This window comes from Schistocerca americana, chromosome 6 (assembly GCF_021461395.2).
Source record: "Schistocerca americana isolate TAMUIC-IGC-003095 chromosome 6, iqSchAmer2.1, whole genome shotgun sequence".
In the NCBI taxonomy this organism is placed as follows: domain Eukaryota; kingdom Metazoa; phylum Arthropoda; class Insecta; order Orthoptera; family Acrididae; genus Schistocerca; species Schistocerca americana.
Window position 1 is genome coordinate 397,153,980 of NC_060124.1, and position 19,163 is coordinate 397,173,142.

Consider the following 19,163-nt stretch of genomic DNA (forward strand, 5'->3'; position numbering starts at 1 on the left):
GGTGTAGTTCAGTTCGATGTTGTTTCTGAGGTTCCTCTCATTGAGATAACTGTATACATGAATCAGGACGTTTATTTCAACATTCTTGGTGACCAACTGTTATCCTTTCTTCCACATTTGAATAATGAGTATGCTGTAATCATTCTATTCCTATAAGATAACAACAGCCATGTTCATAGCTGACTGTTGTAGGCACAAATAAGAGGAGTGAGTAAGGATAATGAAACAAGTGAATAATCCTAATAAACATAGGTCTTGAAACCAATGGTTTCCTTGATACTGTGTGTTGTGATTGATTCCATAGCCACATCCCCAGCAATCCAAACTACAGATATGCACTAGAGGACAAATACTTTACAACAAGTGTCCAACATGACTATTGCTTATGTGAAGGTGGACTTCAGCACGTCTCCTCATCAATATCTCTACATGTTCAAAATTCCAGGTGTGTTTCAAATACACTGACAACCATCTGAAATGCTTTCCCAGTGTTCAGTGCCACTATCAACAGGATTGCAATACACCAAAGCTTTTAAATATCCCCACACAAAAGATCCAATGGGTCCAAGTTGGGAGATGTGGGAGGCCATGGCACAGGTGAGCCACAACCAATACACTTGCTTTTGGAGATTCTGTGGAATCCTGCCCACTCTTATCTTATAGGGTGTCTAGGAAGCTGTTTTCTTGGATAGCTAGACAACATACAAGCAAATCATATTAATGGAGTTTATTACAGTAATTGAGTTGACAATACTTAAACTTTTGTTTCTACATGATGGGTTGCAAGCAATTGGCGACATGCAAATAATCAATGTCCTTTGATAGATACAATTTCCATGCAAGCTCATCACGCAGGTTCATATGTCACTGCTATCGTTAATATTCTCTGTGGCTCTTCTAGTACAACTTTTCTAGTCCTCTCTTCTAGTGCCAGTCTACTAGTGAGGCCACAGCTACATGGCATGATGCTTTCATTCTTTTCATGTAGATGCCATTCCTGTCGTGGTGACATCCTAGTCAGCATGCTGTTGGCTGGCGTCTTCTCACAGCCCTCTCTGCTGTATTATTCTTGATCTTCGAGCCAGAGCTTATTGTTACGCCAGAACAGATTCGTGCTATGTGTTCTCAAGCAGCAACATGGAAGTGTGCCAGTGTACCGTCATGCATGTGTGACATACACATCCGTTCACCAAAGGGACACCATCTGAATAGTTGATCAGCTTGTGCTTTAGGAAGTTAAGGTCATACAGCTAGTGAGTCAGCCAGTTAAGAAAAGTGGTCATATCAACTGACCACCAACGACACCTGCCCAAATATTAATGGTAAATCTCCACTGGTAGCACGTGAGTTCTAATAAACCCAAATATGTGTGATGTGGATGTTTGTAATACCTTTTTGGATAAAGAATGTTTCGTCTGTAAATAGCACGTGCACGAGGAATAGTGGATCATTCCCACTTTGTTTAAGGCTCCATTGGCAGAAGGTAACCAAGATTGAAAAGTCAGGTGCAGCCTGGGCTTGCAAACTGTCCCTCGAGTAATAACTGCCATTTGGTGGAGCGTGAAATGGGTTGTGCTGCAACAATCCTTTTGGTACTTGTGCCCAGCATTGCAATCACTTGTTGTAACACATGCACACCTCCTTTCGTCGTGTTGACTCTATTCTTGGTCTACCTGCAAGTTTCCATGTTGAGTTTAAATGAACCAGTCCTAAAATAGCTGTTGATAGGATCTTGTGAACACTTTGCTGTCTGGCTGTCTTCTATGAGGGCATGTCATGATCCAATCGAGTTGTCTCCCAGGCTTTGCCATTAGCACACCCATGCCTGAAATGGATGTCAGCCATTTTTTCATTTGAAAATGAGTGTATAGACATGGCAACCCCTTCAAACGCTATGAGGGGGGCTCAAATGAAAACCTTGAAACTACTGTTACCAGTTATGTAAGGACTGCCCTACAGGTGGCAGCATGCTACATACAAGCGAAACGCTTCCACAATACCAATTCAAAATAGCAGTCCCGCTTGCTACATGCTCGATGGAAGAACGACGTTCTGTCGCATGTTGTCTGGGCAATGAAGGTACAAAACCTACTGAAATCTACTGCTGAATGGAGGTCCAGATGGCGATGCATGTCTGGCATTGCAGCAAGAGTATGAGTGGAACAGAAAGTTCCGAAACAGCGTGCCTTCTGCGACAGACACCCAGCATGCAGATCAGGCACATTGCATTATGACACTGGAGCCTACTGCAGCAGTTGAAGCCGCTGTGATAGAAAATCATCGTGCGAGAGTGGATGAAAGAACCGCAAATGTGAACATTAGTCATGGTTCAGCACATCATTCATGATGTGCTTAAGCTTCGCAAAGTGTCTGCACGATGGGTGCCACGAGAGCTAACTCCAGAAGTGAAAGAGCAACGCGCTGACATCTGTGAAGAACTTTTGCGGCTCTCTGAAGCAAAAGGTGATGGCTCCTTCGCGAGAACCATTACAGGAGACGTCATCTGGGTACACTACCACCAACATGAGAGCAAGCCAGGAATTGCGCCATTCCTCATAACCAAAACCAAAGGAGTTCCGGATGCAGCCATATGCAGGGAAGGTTCTGCTGACTCTCTTTTGGGATGAACACAGCATTGTCTTGGAACGCTACAAGGCTGGGGGAGACAACATCACCATTGTGGTATATTCCAATACGTCAAAAAATCGGCTTTGGCCTGCAGTAAGATCAAAGAGACGTGGACTTCTGACTACAGGTGTCAACATGACAATGCTCGCCTCATATTGCCCATGAAAGATTTGCAAACATCGATGACCTGCACTTTGATACTGTGCCACATTCGTCATACTCTGCAGACCTCTTACTGAGTGATTACTACGAGGCGTGTTTTTTAAGTAAATACCGTTTTGAAATTAAAAAAAGACGTGCTAAGATATCTCAATAATTTTATTTTTACATGAAAGCCTGTGCCTTAATCTACTTTTCTACATAATTTCCGTCAATATTGAGGCACTTGTCATAACGTTGTACCAGTTTTTGAATATCCTTCTCATAGAAGTCTGCCGCCTGACTTGTTAACCACTGCATCACCACTGTTTTGACTTCGTCATCGTCTTGAAGACACTGACCGCCCAGGTGTTTCTTCCAGTGCAGGAGCAGATGGTAGTCACTGGGCGCAAGATCAGGGCTGTATGGAGGACGATCTAGAGTTTCCCCTCGAAAAGATGTGATGTGATCTTTGGTTTGATTCGCCACATGCGGACAGGCATTGTCTTGCAGCAAAACGATGCCCTTGCTCAACTTCCATAGACTGTTGCTATGATTCAGGTGTGACGTAGGCCACCCATGTTTCATCGCCCGTAACAATTTGGCTTAAGAAATCATCACCGTCGTTGTGGTACCGCTCAAGGAAAGTCAAACTCTAAACGTTTGGTTTTGTGCACATCCGTCAACATTTTCGGTACCCAACGTGCGCACAATTTTCGGTAATTCAAGTGCTCGGTCACAATGCCATACAAAACACTACGAGAAACATTAGGAAAGTCATCCTGCAAGGAGGAAATCCGTCTGTTTTCTCTCACCTTATTGTCCACTTCCTGCACCAAACTTTCATTAACGACCGAAGGGCGCCCACTCCGTTGTTCATCATGCACATTTGTGCGACCATCTTTAAATGCTCTCATCCATTTTCTTATCATTCCATCACTCATAATGTTTTCTCCGTAAACTGCAGAGATCTCACGATGGTTATCGATCGCTTTTAGGCCTTTAGCACTAAGGAATCTTATAACAGCCCGTACTTCACAGTCGGCGGGACTCACGATTATCGGAGGTATCTTAAACACTCAGTACACAACGTAAACAAGGAAGAATCAGACTGTAATGGCGTCAATGCGTAGATTAAGGTACAGGTTTTCATGTAAAAATAAAATTATTGAGTTATCTTAGCAGGTCTTTTTTAATTTCAAACTGGTATTTACTTAAAAAACACGCCTCGTACTTGTTTGGACCACTTCAAAGAGACAATGGGAGAAAACAAATTTCGTTCCGATGAAGAGGTGCAGCAGACAGTGCACGACTGGCTGCACACACAATCGAAAGAATGTCAGAGAAATCCGTGCATTTCCTACGCGCTGGAGGAATTGTGTTGGACGCCAGAGAGACTATGTCGAAAGACGATGTACTCCACTTTTGTTCTAAAAAAATATTAAAGTTTTCATTTGACTGCCACTCGTACATGTACACATTCCGTTTGCTGCCTCACGTTGAATAAAAAAAAGTTAGTGTTTCATTCGACTCAACTCGTACATGTGCACGATACATTTCCTGTTCACTGTGGGGACTGGTACCTGGAAGATAAAGCCATGTTTACACTACATAGTCATTTTTCTCTTATTACCGACACGGGCTGAAACTTGAGCTATGATAGATTGGTTCAAGGTCACTGTTTATTTCACATTAATGAAAGTAGCGTACCGATCTAACAGACAGCGATATGCCAGCAGCAAAGCCACAGCATAAACGTAGCATTAGGTATTAACAGTATTGTAACATTGGCATGACTGCACGTGTGCATACGTCGTATCTAGGAAACTAATGGTTTCTGGACCTATGATTTTTAGGATTATTTGCTTGTTTCGCCCCTTTATTTGTACCAATAATAGTCAAACACTCTGTACACGTTCTTAGTTTGACAGACTCTCTGTCGCATGTAGACTGGCCCGCTTAATCCCATAGGAAATGTCAGGACTATCTGAAACAGCGGGTGAAACTTATCAATGAATATCGCACCAATGTAGTAGCCCTGCGGGATCTATGCATCAATGAGTGGCATCAGATGAGTACGGCAAAGTTGAAGAAACTTATGGACCCCCTTCCTCGCCAAAAAGAGGCCATTACCAAGGCTGGAGCAGTTCTACATGATGTTTGCGTGACATCTCCTACAGGTGACTAGTTTTTGTGAGGTTTGCTTATGTATGTAGTACAAAAAAGGGAACCCGGCGATCAGGCCTTCGAGATCATGCGATAGTTGTGTCATCCTCAGTCATTGATCATCAGAGGCGGTATGGAGGGGTAAGGAGTCAGCACACCGCATTCTCGCCTGTTGCCAAAGTTTTGACCTTGGAGACGCCATCTCTCAATCAGCTACCTCCTCAGTTCGCATCAAAATGCTTAGTGGACACCGCTCGAGTTCTCGTATCAAGGAAAAATTCCTGCCAGCACCAAGAATCGAGCCCATGTCCCCCACATGACGGTCTGTCGTGATGGCCACTCGACTATGGAGATGGTGTAAAACGTTTTTTTAGTACCTTTTTGGCACAGGGGCCATTACGAGAACGGCTCCAGAGGCCGTTTCAGGTCTTAAACATCAGTGATGTACATATGCAGAGAGAAGCGATGAATGAATTTTTTTTTACCAAGGCCGGGATTCGAACCCAGGTCGCCTCCTCACTACTCAGACTGCACGGACTACCCTAGCATGTGTTCTTCTACAATCCAAATTCCCATTCATGCCTCAGCCGAATCAGAATTCCCCTTAAAGTCGAACAGCACTGCAGAGGCTCTCCAGCTGTACTGGAATAGCACCTTAGCATCGAAAAAACGGAAGATGCAGCCTGAAACTCAGTCATAGGTGCTTTTCCAATGTTTCCAGAGACCTTTTGAAGTGTCAGATATCTATGACGTATACATGCAGACTGAAGTGACGAATGAAAAGTCTCAACTTGTGCCAAGGCTGGAATTTGAAACCACGGCTCCTGCTCACTGGGCAGACGCACTAACAACTACGCCACGCTGCCACAGTGGCTTTGCACAGCTGCACGGACTATCCAGCTGCGCCTCCCTCCTCAATCCAAAGCAGAGTGGCGTAGTGGTTAGCACATTTGCCTAGTGAGCGGGAGATCAGGCCAGAATCCCTGCCTTTTGGTACAAGTTCCCATTCGTCGCTGCAGTTTGCATACATACAGAGGGGTCCAAAAAAATGTATCCACTCTTTAAAAGTCCATAACTTGCAAACTAATTGACGGAGTTGTCTCATTTTTGGTGGAAGTGTAGCTTAAAGTCCAACTTAAAGATATCACTGTAGGTGTTCGAAATGGTCACCATTAACATCCACACACAAACGATGCCGCCGAACTGCAGCACGAACTACTGACTGCAACGTGTTCAGTTGAATATTTGCACACGAATGTACGATGGATTCTCGAAGTTCATCCAATGTGGGTGGCTTTTGTCGATAAACGACGTTCTTTAGTGTTCCCCACAGGTAAAAGTCCTGAGGAGTTAAGTCTGGGGAACGTGGTGGATACTCCACAGCACCTCTACGGCCTATCCATCTTCCTGGTAGATTTTCGTCGAGATACGCCATAACACGATTTCGGTACTGGACTGGGGCACCATCTTGATGAAAGTAAACTCTTCCGTCTCCATACAAGTCTCGGATGGCAGGTAAAATGATGTCTGAAGCTTCTGAAGGTACACCTCACCGGTAACTGTGCCGTCAAAGAAGAATGGCCCAATCAAGCCCCGGTAAGACAACCCGCATCACATATTTACTCCTGGCAAATTCACGGCTTTGTCTACATGGACGTTCGGATTTTCGGCGGCCCAGTAGAGGCAATTGTGGCGATTTACTGTACCATTGAATTTGAACTGTGCCTCATCAGACCCCACAATCATGTCTACAAACTCTTCATCGTTGCGCACTATGTTAGTGAATCACTCGCAGTACTCCATTCTATGATCTGGGTCGTCATCGTTCATTGCGTGTAGCTATCGTGGGATGTAGCACTTCCACTTTGCTGTCTTCAAAATTCGCCGAACACTTGAGCGACTCACTCCAGTTTCATGGGCACACTGTCTCATAGACTTCTGTGGTGAGCGAGTGAATTGTTGTAACACACGACGGAAGTTAGCTGGACTTGTTACTGTTACAAGTCGTCCAGATCGTTGTTTGTGTACACCTTTAACACAGCTTTCGGCTTCAAATTTGTCATGAATGCGACGAATCGTTAAACGTGTTGGTGGCTCAGTTTGATACTCATTTCGCCATTGCCGTTGAACCTCATTAATGTTTTCATACTTAAAATACCACTTCAAAACTGACTTCTTTTCATTGAATGTAAGGCCGGTATTACACTATCAAATTTCTATGTCAATGATTTGATCAAAGATGTGATCCAATATTCCGTCACATATATTTGACAAAGATCTTTGACGTAGCGCTAGAAATGGTATTACACTCTCATCCAATTTTTCGTCAAAGTTCAAGATGGCTGACAACAACAACTTGTTATTAACCGCAGCAGTTGCATGTACCACAATTGCACAGTGTGCACATGCGCAAGAGAAGCGGGGGAAAAAAAGGAAACACTCCTGGGTGAAACCGTGGGTTTTACGACTACACGATAAAAGCATTCAACAAAACTTGTTACGTGAGCTTATAGTGGAGGGCGTCAAGTCGTACATCAATTACTTAAGAATGGATGAGCATACATTTCTGTATGTGCTCAGTGAAGTGTATCCTCATATCACAAAGCACAATATTCACTTAAGAACTGCCACATCTGCAGAAGACAGGCTCACTGTAACACTGATTCCTTGCTACAGGAGAGGGTTAGGTTAGGTTAGGTTAGGTTAGGTTAGGTCAGGTCTCCAATCTTCGTAATCTATTTTTGTATTCAGTGTGCCTCACATTGTAAAGCGCCTCATCAGTTTCATACATCTCTATTAATTTCGTAGTTGTTGGCACACACCAATTGTATTTGCCTGCAATGTTTATAAAAACACTACAGACGATAGAGTGCAGCGATGCTAGCGCTCCATGTGGTAACATGTCACATTGCAGTGAACAGAAGACAAGCGTCTTCTTTGATCAAATCTACAGCGAGGCCCTAGATTTGATCCAATATTGGACGACATTTGACAAAGTTCCCTATTACACCATCAAATATCTTTGACAAAGATATTGGACAAAGATATTTGACAAAGAAATTTGATAGTGTAATACCGGCCTTACTCGAGTAAATATGGCTGGCGCAAGGCTTAGGCTGGTATTACACTATCAAATTTCTTTGTCAAATATCTTTGTCCAATATCTTTGTCAAAGATATTTGATGGTGTAATAGGGAACTTGGTCAAATGTCGTCCAATATTGGATCAAATCTAGGGCCTCGCTGTGGATTTGATCAAAGAAGACGCTTGTCTTCTGTTCACTGCAGTGTGACATGTTACCACATGGAGCGCTAGCATCGCTGCACTCTATCGTCTGTAGTGTTTTTATAAACATTGCAGGCAAATACAATTGGTGTGTGCCAACAACTGCGAAATTAATAGAGATGTATGAAACTGATGAGGCGCTTTACAATGTGAGGCACACTGAATACAAAAATAGATTACGAAGATTGGAGACGTGACCTGACCTGACCTGACCTGACCTGACCTAACCTAACCTAACCTTCTCCTGTAGCAAGGAATCGGAGTGTTACAGTGAGCCTGTCTTCTGCAGATGTAGCAGTTCTTAAGTGAATATTGTGCTTTGTGATAAGAGGATACGCTTCACTGAGCACATACAGAAACGTATGCTCATCCATTCTTAAGTAATTGATGTATGACTTGACGCCCTCCACTATAAGCTCACGTAACAAGTTTTATTGAATGCTTTTATCGTGTCGTCGTAAAACCCACGGGTTTACCCAGGTGTGTTTCCTTTTTTCCCCTAGCTTCTCTTCTGCATATGCACACAGTGCAATTGTGGTACATGCAACTGCTGTGGTTAATAACAAGTTGTTGTTGTAAGCCATCTTGAACTTTGACGAAAAATTGGATGACAATGTAATACCCCTTCTAGCGCTACGTCAAAAATCTTTGTCAAATATATTTGACGGAATATTTGATCACATCTTTGATCAAATCTTTGACAAAGAAATTTGATAGTGTAATACCGGCCTAACTAGGTGCAACTAAGAACAAAACACTATCTGGCGACTGTCATCTGACAAAACAAAACAATGCAATACAACGCTCGTGTGGCGATTGCCGGAACTACAAACTATTACACTGCCAAAGACGAGACAACTCCGTCAATTAGTTTGCCAGTTATGGACTTTTAAACAGTGAATACATTTTTTGGACCCCACTGTATATCACAAGAGAAGATAAGGTACCTTGCAGAAGCGGCAGGCTGCTGAGGGAGAGGTATCGCAGGCGCAGGAAGGCCGCGTTCTTCGGGAAGAAGACGCTGCGCAGCAGCTTGTTGCCGTCCAGGACGAGGACCTCCAGGCTGGGCAGGCGGTCTCCCGTCAGCTGCGGCGGCACCGACTCGAAGCTGCAGCGCGACGCCTCCAGGCGGCGCAGCGACGGGGCCGACAGCTCTGCCGGCAGGGACGACAGGGGGTTCCCCGAGATGTCCAGCTCCTGCCGGCGAGTCGTCTGGCTCATCACCACAGCTCACAACTGCATTACCCGTGACCAATCAACATCTGCATCTCCCATGCATGTGTCACTACGTTAACATGTGACATAACTTCCAGTAGACGAGTCCCTAATATCAGTAACTGTTTTTAAGGTTCCGTACCTAACTTGGTAAAAACCTTATAGGATCACTCTGTTGTCCCTCAGTCGGTCTGTCTGCGTACAGGATGGTCCATTGGTAGTGACCAGGCCAAATATCTCACGAAATAAGCATCAAACGAAAAAACTACAAAGAACGAAACTCGTCTAGTTTGAAGGGGGAAACCAGATGGCGCTATGATTAGCCCGCTTGATGGCGCTGCCATAGGTCAAACGGATATCAACTGCGTTTTTTTTTTTAAATAGGAACCCCCATTTTTTATTACATATTCGTGTAGTACGCAAAGAAATATGAATGTTTTAGTTGGACCACTTTTATCTCTTTGTGATAGTTGGCGCTGTATTAGTCACAAACCTATAAGTACGTGGTATCACGTAACATTCCGCCAATGCGGACGGTATTTGCTTCGTGATACATGACCTGTGTTAAAATGGACTGTTTACCAATTGCGGAAAAGGTCGATATCGTGTTGATGTATGGCTATTGTGATCAAAGTGCCCAACGGGCGTGTGCTATGTATGCTGCTCGGTATCCTGGACGACATCATCCAAGTGTCTGGACCGTTCGCCGGGTAGTTACGTTATTTAAGGAAACAGGAAGTGTTCAGCCACATGTAAAACGTCACCCACGACCTGCAACAAATAATGATGCCCAAGTAGGTGTTTTAGCTGCTGTCGCGGCTAATCCGCACATCAGTAGCAGACAAATTGCGCGAGAATCGGGAATCTCAAAAACGTCGGTGTTGAGAATGCTACATCAACATCGATTGCACCCGTACCATATTTCTATGTACCAGTAAGTGCATGACGACGACTTTGAACGTCGTGCGCAGTTCTGCCACTGGGCACAAGAGAAATTACGGGACGATGACAGATTTTTTGCACGCGTTCTATTTAGCGACGAAGCGTCATTCACCAACAGCGGTAACGTAAACCGACATAATATTCACTACTGGGCAACGGGAAATCCACGGTGGCTGCGACAAGTGGAACATCAGCGACCTTGGCGGGTTAATGTATGGTGCGGCATTATTAGAGGAAGGATAATTGGCCCCCATTTTATCGATGGCAATCTAAACGGTGCGATGTATACTGATTTCCTGCGTAATGTTCTACCGATGTTACTATAAGATGTTTCGCTGCATGACAGAATGTCGATGTACTTCCAACATGATGGATGTCCGGCACATAGCTCGCGTGCGGTTGAAACGGTATTGAATAGCATATTTCACGACAGGTGCATTGGTCGTCGGAACACCATACCATGGCCCACACGTTCACCGAATCTGACGTCCCCGGATTTCCTTCTGTGGGGAAAATTGAAGGATATTTGCTATCGTGATCCACCGACAACGCCTGACAACATGCGTCAGCGCATCGTCAGTGCATGTGCGAACATAACGGAAGGCGAACTACTCGCTGTTGAGAGGAATGTCATTACACGTATTGCCACATGCATTGAGGTTCACGGACATAATTTTGAGCATTTATTTCATTAATGTGGTATTTACAGGTAATCACGTTGTAATGGCATGCGTTCTCAGAAATCATAAGTTTACAAAGGTACATGTATCACATTGGAACAGCCGAAATAAAATCTTCAAACGTACCTACGTTCTGTATTTTAATTTAAGAAACCTACCTGTTACCAACTGTTCGTCTAAATTTGTGAGCAGTATGTTTGTGACTATTACAGCGGCATCTATCACAAAGCGAAAAAAGTGATCCAACTAAAACATTCATATTTCTTTACGTACGACCTGAATATGTAATAAAAACTGGGGGTTCCTATTTAAAAAACGCAGTTGATATCCGTTTGACCTATGGCAGCGCCATCTAGCGGGCAAACAATAGCGCCATCTGGTTTCCCCCTTCAAGCTAGACAAGTTTTGTTCTTTGTAGTTTTTTCGTTTGACGCCTATTTCGTGAGATAATTGACCCGGAATATTGGTGAGTCATTGCAGCAACATGCCATACCATGGCCCGCATGTTCACCGGATCTGACGTCCCCGGATTTATTTCTGTGGGGAAGTTGAAGGATATTTGCTATCGTGATCCACCGACAACGCCTGACAACATGCGTCAGCGCATTGTCAATGCATGTGCGAACATTACGGAAGGCGAACTACTCGCTGTTGAGGAATGTCGTTACACGTATTGCCAAATGCATTGAGGTTGACGGACATCATTTTGAGCATTTATTGCATTAATGTGGTATTGGCCGGCCGGGGTGGCCGAGCGATTCTAGGAGCTACAGTCTGGAACCGCGCGACCGCTACGGTCGCAGGTTCGAATCCTGCCTCAGGCATGGATGTGTGTGATGTCCATAGGTTAGTTAGGTTTAAGTAGTTCTAAGTTCTAGGGGACTGATTACCTCGGAAGTTAAGTCCCATAGTGCTCAGAGCCAACGTGGTATTTACAGGTAATCACGCTGTAACAGCATGCATTCTGAGAAATATTATGTTCACAAAGGTACATGTATCACATTGGAACAACCGAAATAAAATGTTCAAATGTACCTACGTTCTGTATTTTAATTTAAAAAACCTACCTTTTACCAACTGTTCGTCTAAAATTGTTAGCCATGTTTGTGACTATTACAGCGCCATATATCACAAAGCGAAAAAAGTGGTCCAACTAAAACATTCATATTTCTTTACGTATTACACGAATATGTAATAAAAATGGGGGTCCCTATTTAAAAAAACGCAGTTGATATCCGTTTGACCTATGGCAGCGCCATCTAGTGGGCCAACCACAGCGCCATCTGATTTCCCCCTTCAAGTTAGACAAGTTTCGTTCTTTGTAGTTTTTCCGTTTGACACTTATTTCGTGAGATATTTGGCCCGGTCACGATCAATGGACCACCCTGTATAAGCTGACTCGCTAGAAGAGCGCAGGCGCCAAGGGTTAAGGCTGTAACGTCATCGTAGACGAATCATAGAGCACGGCGACATGCAGTGCACCTGAAGATTACGAGCAGCTGTCTCGTCGAAATATTGTGCAGGTTCCACAACATTATCCGACGCGACGCCCGTGGAGCATTGAAGTACTTTACATTTGTCGATTTCGTTCTCTTAAGACCGAGATGTTGAGCTGTATCAGCGAGGAAGTCCTGAATCCAATCACGGATCTGATCCGATACTCGGTAAGCTCGTATTTTATTAGCGCAACTGTATCGAATGCCAGCCGAAAGTCAAAGTAGACATCATCTACTGGTCGCCGCTGTCTACGGTACTCCGAACCTCATGGGCGAACAGAACAAACCGAGTTTTCCAAGCTCACTGTTTACAGAGCCTATGTTGATTTTTATCGAAATTTTCTTTCTCCAAAAACATAATAATGCGTGAGCATATAACACATTCCGTAATTCGACAAAAAACTGACATGCCTGTAAATAAGCGTATTTGTCCATGAAAAATGTAATTTCATGATAAATAAGATCTATGCCAGACCGAGATTCGAGTATAGGCCTTTCAAAGGTGGATAAATGCGAGATAAAGCCTAAAACCAAGAGGAAGCAGACAATAGTATATGATTAAAAGATTAATGGCAAACATCTGAAGCCTTTCATATCATTTAAATATTAGGTGGCAAGAAAAACTCCTGACAAGTGCGAGCAGGACTCGATCCCCGAGGGCTCCGTACAAACTTAATTTGTGTATATATAGTTTATCCATTCCAGGAATCGACGATTTTTGCTTGTTATCTATTTGGATACTGGCAAGTTATCAAAATATGTGTCATAAATGGCAGCACCATTTGACTGCATTAACGCAGTCGCTTAAATTTTTTACATCGCCAAGGGGTCGTAGACTTGAGTATGTGAACTGATACGTCTAACCGCCCCTGAGAAAAAGGGTCAAACAGACAGACAGACAATAAAGTGGTCTTATAAGGCTTCCGTTTTCACCGATTGGGTACAGAACCCTAGAAAGCGATATGAAATGGGTATGAACACGATACATCGCCAACAGGGAATGTGAATGGAAGATTTATATATTTTGGAGGGTTCTGGGACAAGCAGCATCTGTGAAGGGCATCACTTACAATTGCACATGCCCACTTCTATTTCATTTTTGTTACAATCATAATTACCGATTATAATCTAATCTCTCCCCTGATCCTTATAGTTTCATTTGTTTGCCTTTCTCTGTTAGTAATTCACATCACGCGCCTCTTCACAGTGCGTCGAGTATCCCTGAGTTACTAATGATTTTCACAACAAACGTTCAGTTCTTGCATAATACAGCGCAGAAAACTGTATATTCTTTCAGTTGTCAATGTACATCCGAGAGAACATTTATGATGGCTGTACACTTCCCGAAAGTAAAAATTGGATCCTAGAAGTACTTTCAAAAGAACTTTCTGCGAACAAACACGTCGTCGTTTCTACGAAAACATGTGAAAATATTAATCGATTACTTGGCTGCCACTCGTCGCGAGGTTGCCAACCAACACAAAATTTACTGTTCCCTGCATTTCGCGTTGTTTTCACTACATACGTTTATCTGTTCAATTATTGAATGACCCCGTATTAAGCCTGATATGACAGTTGATTGGCCGGCCGGAGTGGCGGAGCGGTTCTAGGCGCTACAGTCTGGAACCGCGCGACCGCTACGGTCGCAGGTTCGAATCCTGCCTCGGGCATGGATGTGTGTGATGTCCTTAGGTTAGTTAGGTTTAAGTAGTTCTAAGTTCTAGGGGACTGATGACCTCAGAAGTTAAGTCCCATAGTGCTCAGAGCCATTTGAACCATTTGACAGTTGATTTTATCACTGTAGTGTGTTTTCTGCACAATACATTTACGACAGTTATGGAGTAGATTAAGCATGGGATCCATCATCTAAATACACTTCCTCTGAAAAAAAAAATGATGCCCGTAGAAGACATGGCCAGATGTCATTGTAGCATTGTACATGTAAGTGATTAGAACTTTAATTCTCTCTGACAGGTAGAATGGCCACCATAGTGTATCATTATTTCTCGTGTTTAGTATTGTTGCAAGGGCTAGTAGGGTATATAATGGGCGTGAATAGATGGCACGTACTCATTGAGATGGCGTTATCAGCACCTGATACAGACTGAAAAGGGCCTCATTGTTGGTCTCCATTTGGCCGGCTAGTCTGATCGCGCAATACCCACATTTGTGGAGCAGTCCGATGTGACAGTGGCCTGACATTGGACTGCGTGAGAACGTGAGGGCAAGCTTGTTAGGGTTCGTTACCACGATGGGACCTCTTTCGGTGTGTAGCAGGTGCTGATATCACTGTCTCAAATGAGTACTTGACATCTCTGTGTCCTTCATAGTGATCACTCAACATCTGACACTGTTCACTCCCCTCATATACCGTTCCAGCCCTGGTAACAACACTAAACACGAAGAAAGTCAGGTTGTGGTCGAACGCGTCATACCACCACAAGGGAGGACCTCCATAGTGCACCAGGCACATCGAAAATCTTTCGTGTCTCTGCCTGCCATCCCAAAACAAGTAATGGACTTTCTGCAACATTCTGTGTCATCTTGCACCGTTAATCAGAGACTATGAGCAGTCGGAATAGGGAATTGCCTCCCCACGTGTCGGTTAGCATTAACATCACAACACAAACGGCAGTGTTTGGACTGGTGTCACTATCAGGGAGCACGGTCTGCTGATGAATGGCATCGCTATGCTTCGCTACGCATCGCTATGAATCGCACATTTGCAGTGCCCCAGATGACCATCAGTGGAGAAGATGGAGGTGATTTGGGAGGAGGTCCCATTCTTCCAGTGTTTTGGAGAAGCACAGTGATGTTACTCCTGGTGTTGGGTGTAACTTTAGGCCATGACTGACGGTGACTTCAGGAAGTCTGATGGCATAACAGTACATCACAAAAAAATGGTTCAAATGCCTCTGAGCACTATGGGACTTAACTTCTGAGGTCATCAGTCCCCTAGAACTTAGAACTACTTAAACCTAACTAACCTAAGGACATCACACACATCCACGCCCGAGGCAGGATTAGAACCTACGACCGTAGCGGTCACGCGGTTCCAGACTGTAGCTCCTAGAAGCGCACGGCCACTCCGGCCGGCTAACATGACATACCCTCTCAAGCTGTGAAGGTTCATTTCCTTTCCTCCTCCCGTTCAGGATACGTCACTTTTTTTATCAGATAATGTAGGCTGGGATCTGGGAGTTCTGAAAGAACTATCTCCAAATGTGGACACCTTAAACTGTTGGCGTCGGACTTACCGGCGACTGGGAAGAGCTGACGCTGTGTGGACACTCACCACGAGATTGTGGAGCCCGACCCCGTCGAGGCTGGTGATGGCGTTGTCGGGCACGCGCAGGATGGTGGCCACCGGGAAGCCAGCCAGCAACTGTTGCACCTCCAACAACCGGTTGTTGCCTGCCCGCACGTCGCGTACTGACTTGGGGCCACTGCCCACCACTCCGTCCAGCATGTTGCCCGATACGTCTAGCACCTGTCGGGGCGACCACAATGGTATACAATATGTGTTTCCTATCCAGTACCAGACCGTGATAAATAAGTAATCGAGCTGTGCTGTATAATCAGGTGGCTATAGACGGTGATTCCGCTACATGGGCACTAACTGCAGGAGACGATCCTTCAGAGTATAAAGAGCTTTTAGGTCATTTGCACTTTTAATCAAAAATTCATAATGTTTAGACTATCTGATCGAAAGTATGTGGGCACCCCTATTTAATGTAGAGTTCGTCACTAGATCTCAAGAGTGGTGGACTAGCCAGTATAAAAGGAGGCAGGAAGTACTGTGTTGTCAGTAGAGAGGCATTAACTACAGCAGTATGGGTCACTCAGGGGAGCTTAGTGGTTTTCAATGTGGACCAGTCATTGGATATCACATGCATAACTAATCAACCAGGGACGTTTCAACCCTACTAAATCTACCCAAGTCCACTGTCAGTGATGTCACTATAAGGTGGAAACGGGAAGGAACAACCACAACCAAATCAATGTCAGGCAGATCTAATGCACTGGCGAAGAGGGACTGTCAGCACTCTGAAGTATGGTTGTACAAAATCGAATGAAATCAGCGGAAGGGATCATTCGAGTTGCAAAGCACAACCAGCAAGCAGTCCAGCTAGTGCAATGACTGTGCTTAAGGAGTTAAAAAGAATGGGGTTCACTCCTCATAAGCCATACATTTCTACGATAAATGCTAAGTGACACTTGAAGTGGTGTAAAGAGCGACGTCACTGGACAGAGGATGACTGGAAACGAATAATATGGAGAGATCAATCGCGCTACACCTTCTCGCACTGCGATGGAAGGGATTGGGTTTGGCAACTGACTGGAGAATTTTACCTTCCACAATGTGTAGTGCCACCAGTGATGTATGGAAGTGGTGGTGTTACAGTATGGCGATGTTTTTTTGTGGTTAAGGTGTGATCCCCTTATTGTATTTAAGAAAACGCTAAATACTGGGGGAAATGAAGACATTCTACAGTATTGTGTACTTTGTATGCTAGGAAAAAAAAATCTGTGACAATGACTGTTTGTATCCGCAAGACAATCCACGCTTTCATAAAGCAGCGTGAGTGAGGAAATGATCTGTGCGCAATAACATTTCTGAAACTGACTGACCTGCCCAGAATCCCGACCTGCACCCAGCGGAATACCTTTTGGGCGATTCAGAATATCGGCTTCACTCCAGACCCCAGCGTCCAACTTCCTCATATTTCGGCTCTAGAGGAAGAATGGCCTACCGTTCCTCCATACACATTCAGAAACCTCATGGGAAGTGTCCGCAGCAGAGTCCAAGGCATCATGATGGCAAAGAGTGGACATACCCTATATAAACGGCCACAACAAACGTCTGGATATTGTTTCACAGATTGTGTATGCTACAGGGCATTTATTAATTCATTATATCTGTACATTACAATGCACGCACGACGTCATGCGATGAGACCACCATTGGACAATCTTCAAAGAGTTCTAAGCATGTACAAACATGACAGCAGCATCTGATGCACAAATTCAAATCAGCCATCCTGTATCTGAATGGCTTCACAGGCAGAATGAAATCTTTGTTCCAGTGTCTACATGTCCAGGATGGGCTCCGCATTCACGATTTATTTCTGGTACATCGACAGAAAGAAATCTAAAGAGGTGAGGTTTGGCAACTGGGCAGGCCATGCAACTGGATCACCTCACCCGAAGTATCTGCCAGGTCAAATGATATTGAGATGACTAAGCACGAAAATACAGAAGTGAGCTAGAGTACCAACATGTGGAAGCCATGTTAGCCTTTGTACCACCAGATGCGTTCCAGCAGGGAAGACCTCCAGACCTCTTCCCCATACACTGAGATTGAGTCAGTGTTAATGGTTCGCTGCCACTATACCAGGGGCATCCTCCGTAGCCCACAAGTGAGTGTTGTGAAGGTTCATGATACCACATCTCATGAAGGTAGCCTCATCACTGAATAAGGTGGCCTGTGCGACGAACCAGCAACAAAACCGTCGCCATGGAGGTAAGTCTACAGGTAAAAAAGCCTGCACACACTGTAAGTGTTTCTGACTGTGGCAGTTATTGTGAAGAATGATCCACACAATCGTCTGGCTTACATTATGCTGGCAGCCAACCTGTCTGGTGCGGAGACCCACGTCATATTCTACAGTGTTCAACACCTGTTCCTCCAAGGCCTGTGTACGTATGGGGCTCACCCTCCTTTTGTAGTTACCCATTCTCATAAACGAACCTGTCCCACGCACATGACGAAACATGGTTGCAAACAGTTCACTATTCAGTTGCTGTTGGTGGGGATACTTTTCCCAGTGGAGATGTGCTGCCACCAACCACTGCCAGTTACCTGCCTGCGTATAAAACCATGTTGGCCTGTTAATTTTTGGTATACCAAGCCACCATCTTTCACATGACACACGTCCACACCAGAGGGAGTCATCTACAGCTGTGAGTTAGATGCCTCCTGGCTATGTGAGCACACCACATCGTGGAGAACATTACTGCCATCTTGAGAGTATATTCCAACTGCCTGAAGTGTTCTCATGACTGCTTCCTTTCATTGAAACCTTCATAGTCGGAGAGACTTTACCTCCACCCTAAAGAGGATTTACTTCCCTTAGAATGGATTTCCAGCCATTTGTCCCTATAACCTTCTTCTTATTCCCTCAGGGACCATTTCCGGCAGAGTTTGTCTCCATTTAGCAAAATCTCTGTGTATAATATGATACACTGTTGGCCATTAAAACTGCAAGACTAGGAAGGGTAACAAATAAAGAAATTGTACTCACTGTGTATATGACGTCTGCTAGGAAGAGTACAGGGCTAAATTTGAAGGTATACAGGGTGTTACTCTGGAACAACAACGGCTCTAACACAGCTGGGCATCGAGTCAAGCTAAGCGTGGATGAAGATAGGGTACGTCATTCCATGCTGCTTCAACTTTGTGCCAGAGTTCAGTAATTGCAGTGGATGGCAAACAATGGTGTGTCAATCGCTCTGAATCCTTGATCAAATGTTTTCAGTGAGTTACGTATGGAGAACATGTTGGCCAGGGTAACAGTTGAATACCCTATGTATCAAGGTAAGTGAGATAGCA

The 19,163-nt window shown here is 44.4% G+C and overlaps 1 protein-coding gene across 1 annotated transcript in view; it reads right to left on the reverse strand.

Annotated features, from left to right (window-relative positions):
- Nucleotides 1-19,163, reverse strand: part of LOC124619697 (toll-like receptor 6) — a 91,550-nt gene that overhangs the window by 18,559 nt on the left and 53,828 nt on the right. Inside the window, exons 5-6 of the mRNA XM_047146252.1 lie at nucleotides 15,846-16,040; nucleotides 9,165-9,414 (exon numbers count right to left, since the gene is read on the reverse strand). Of these exons, the coding sequence (XP_047002208.1) occupies nucleotides 9,165-9,414; nucleotides 15,846-16,040 (445 nt within the window). The remainder of the gene's footprint in view (nucleotides 1-9,164; nucleotides 9,415-15,845; nucleotides 16,041-19,163) is intronic.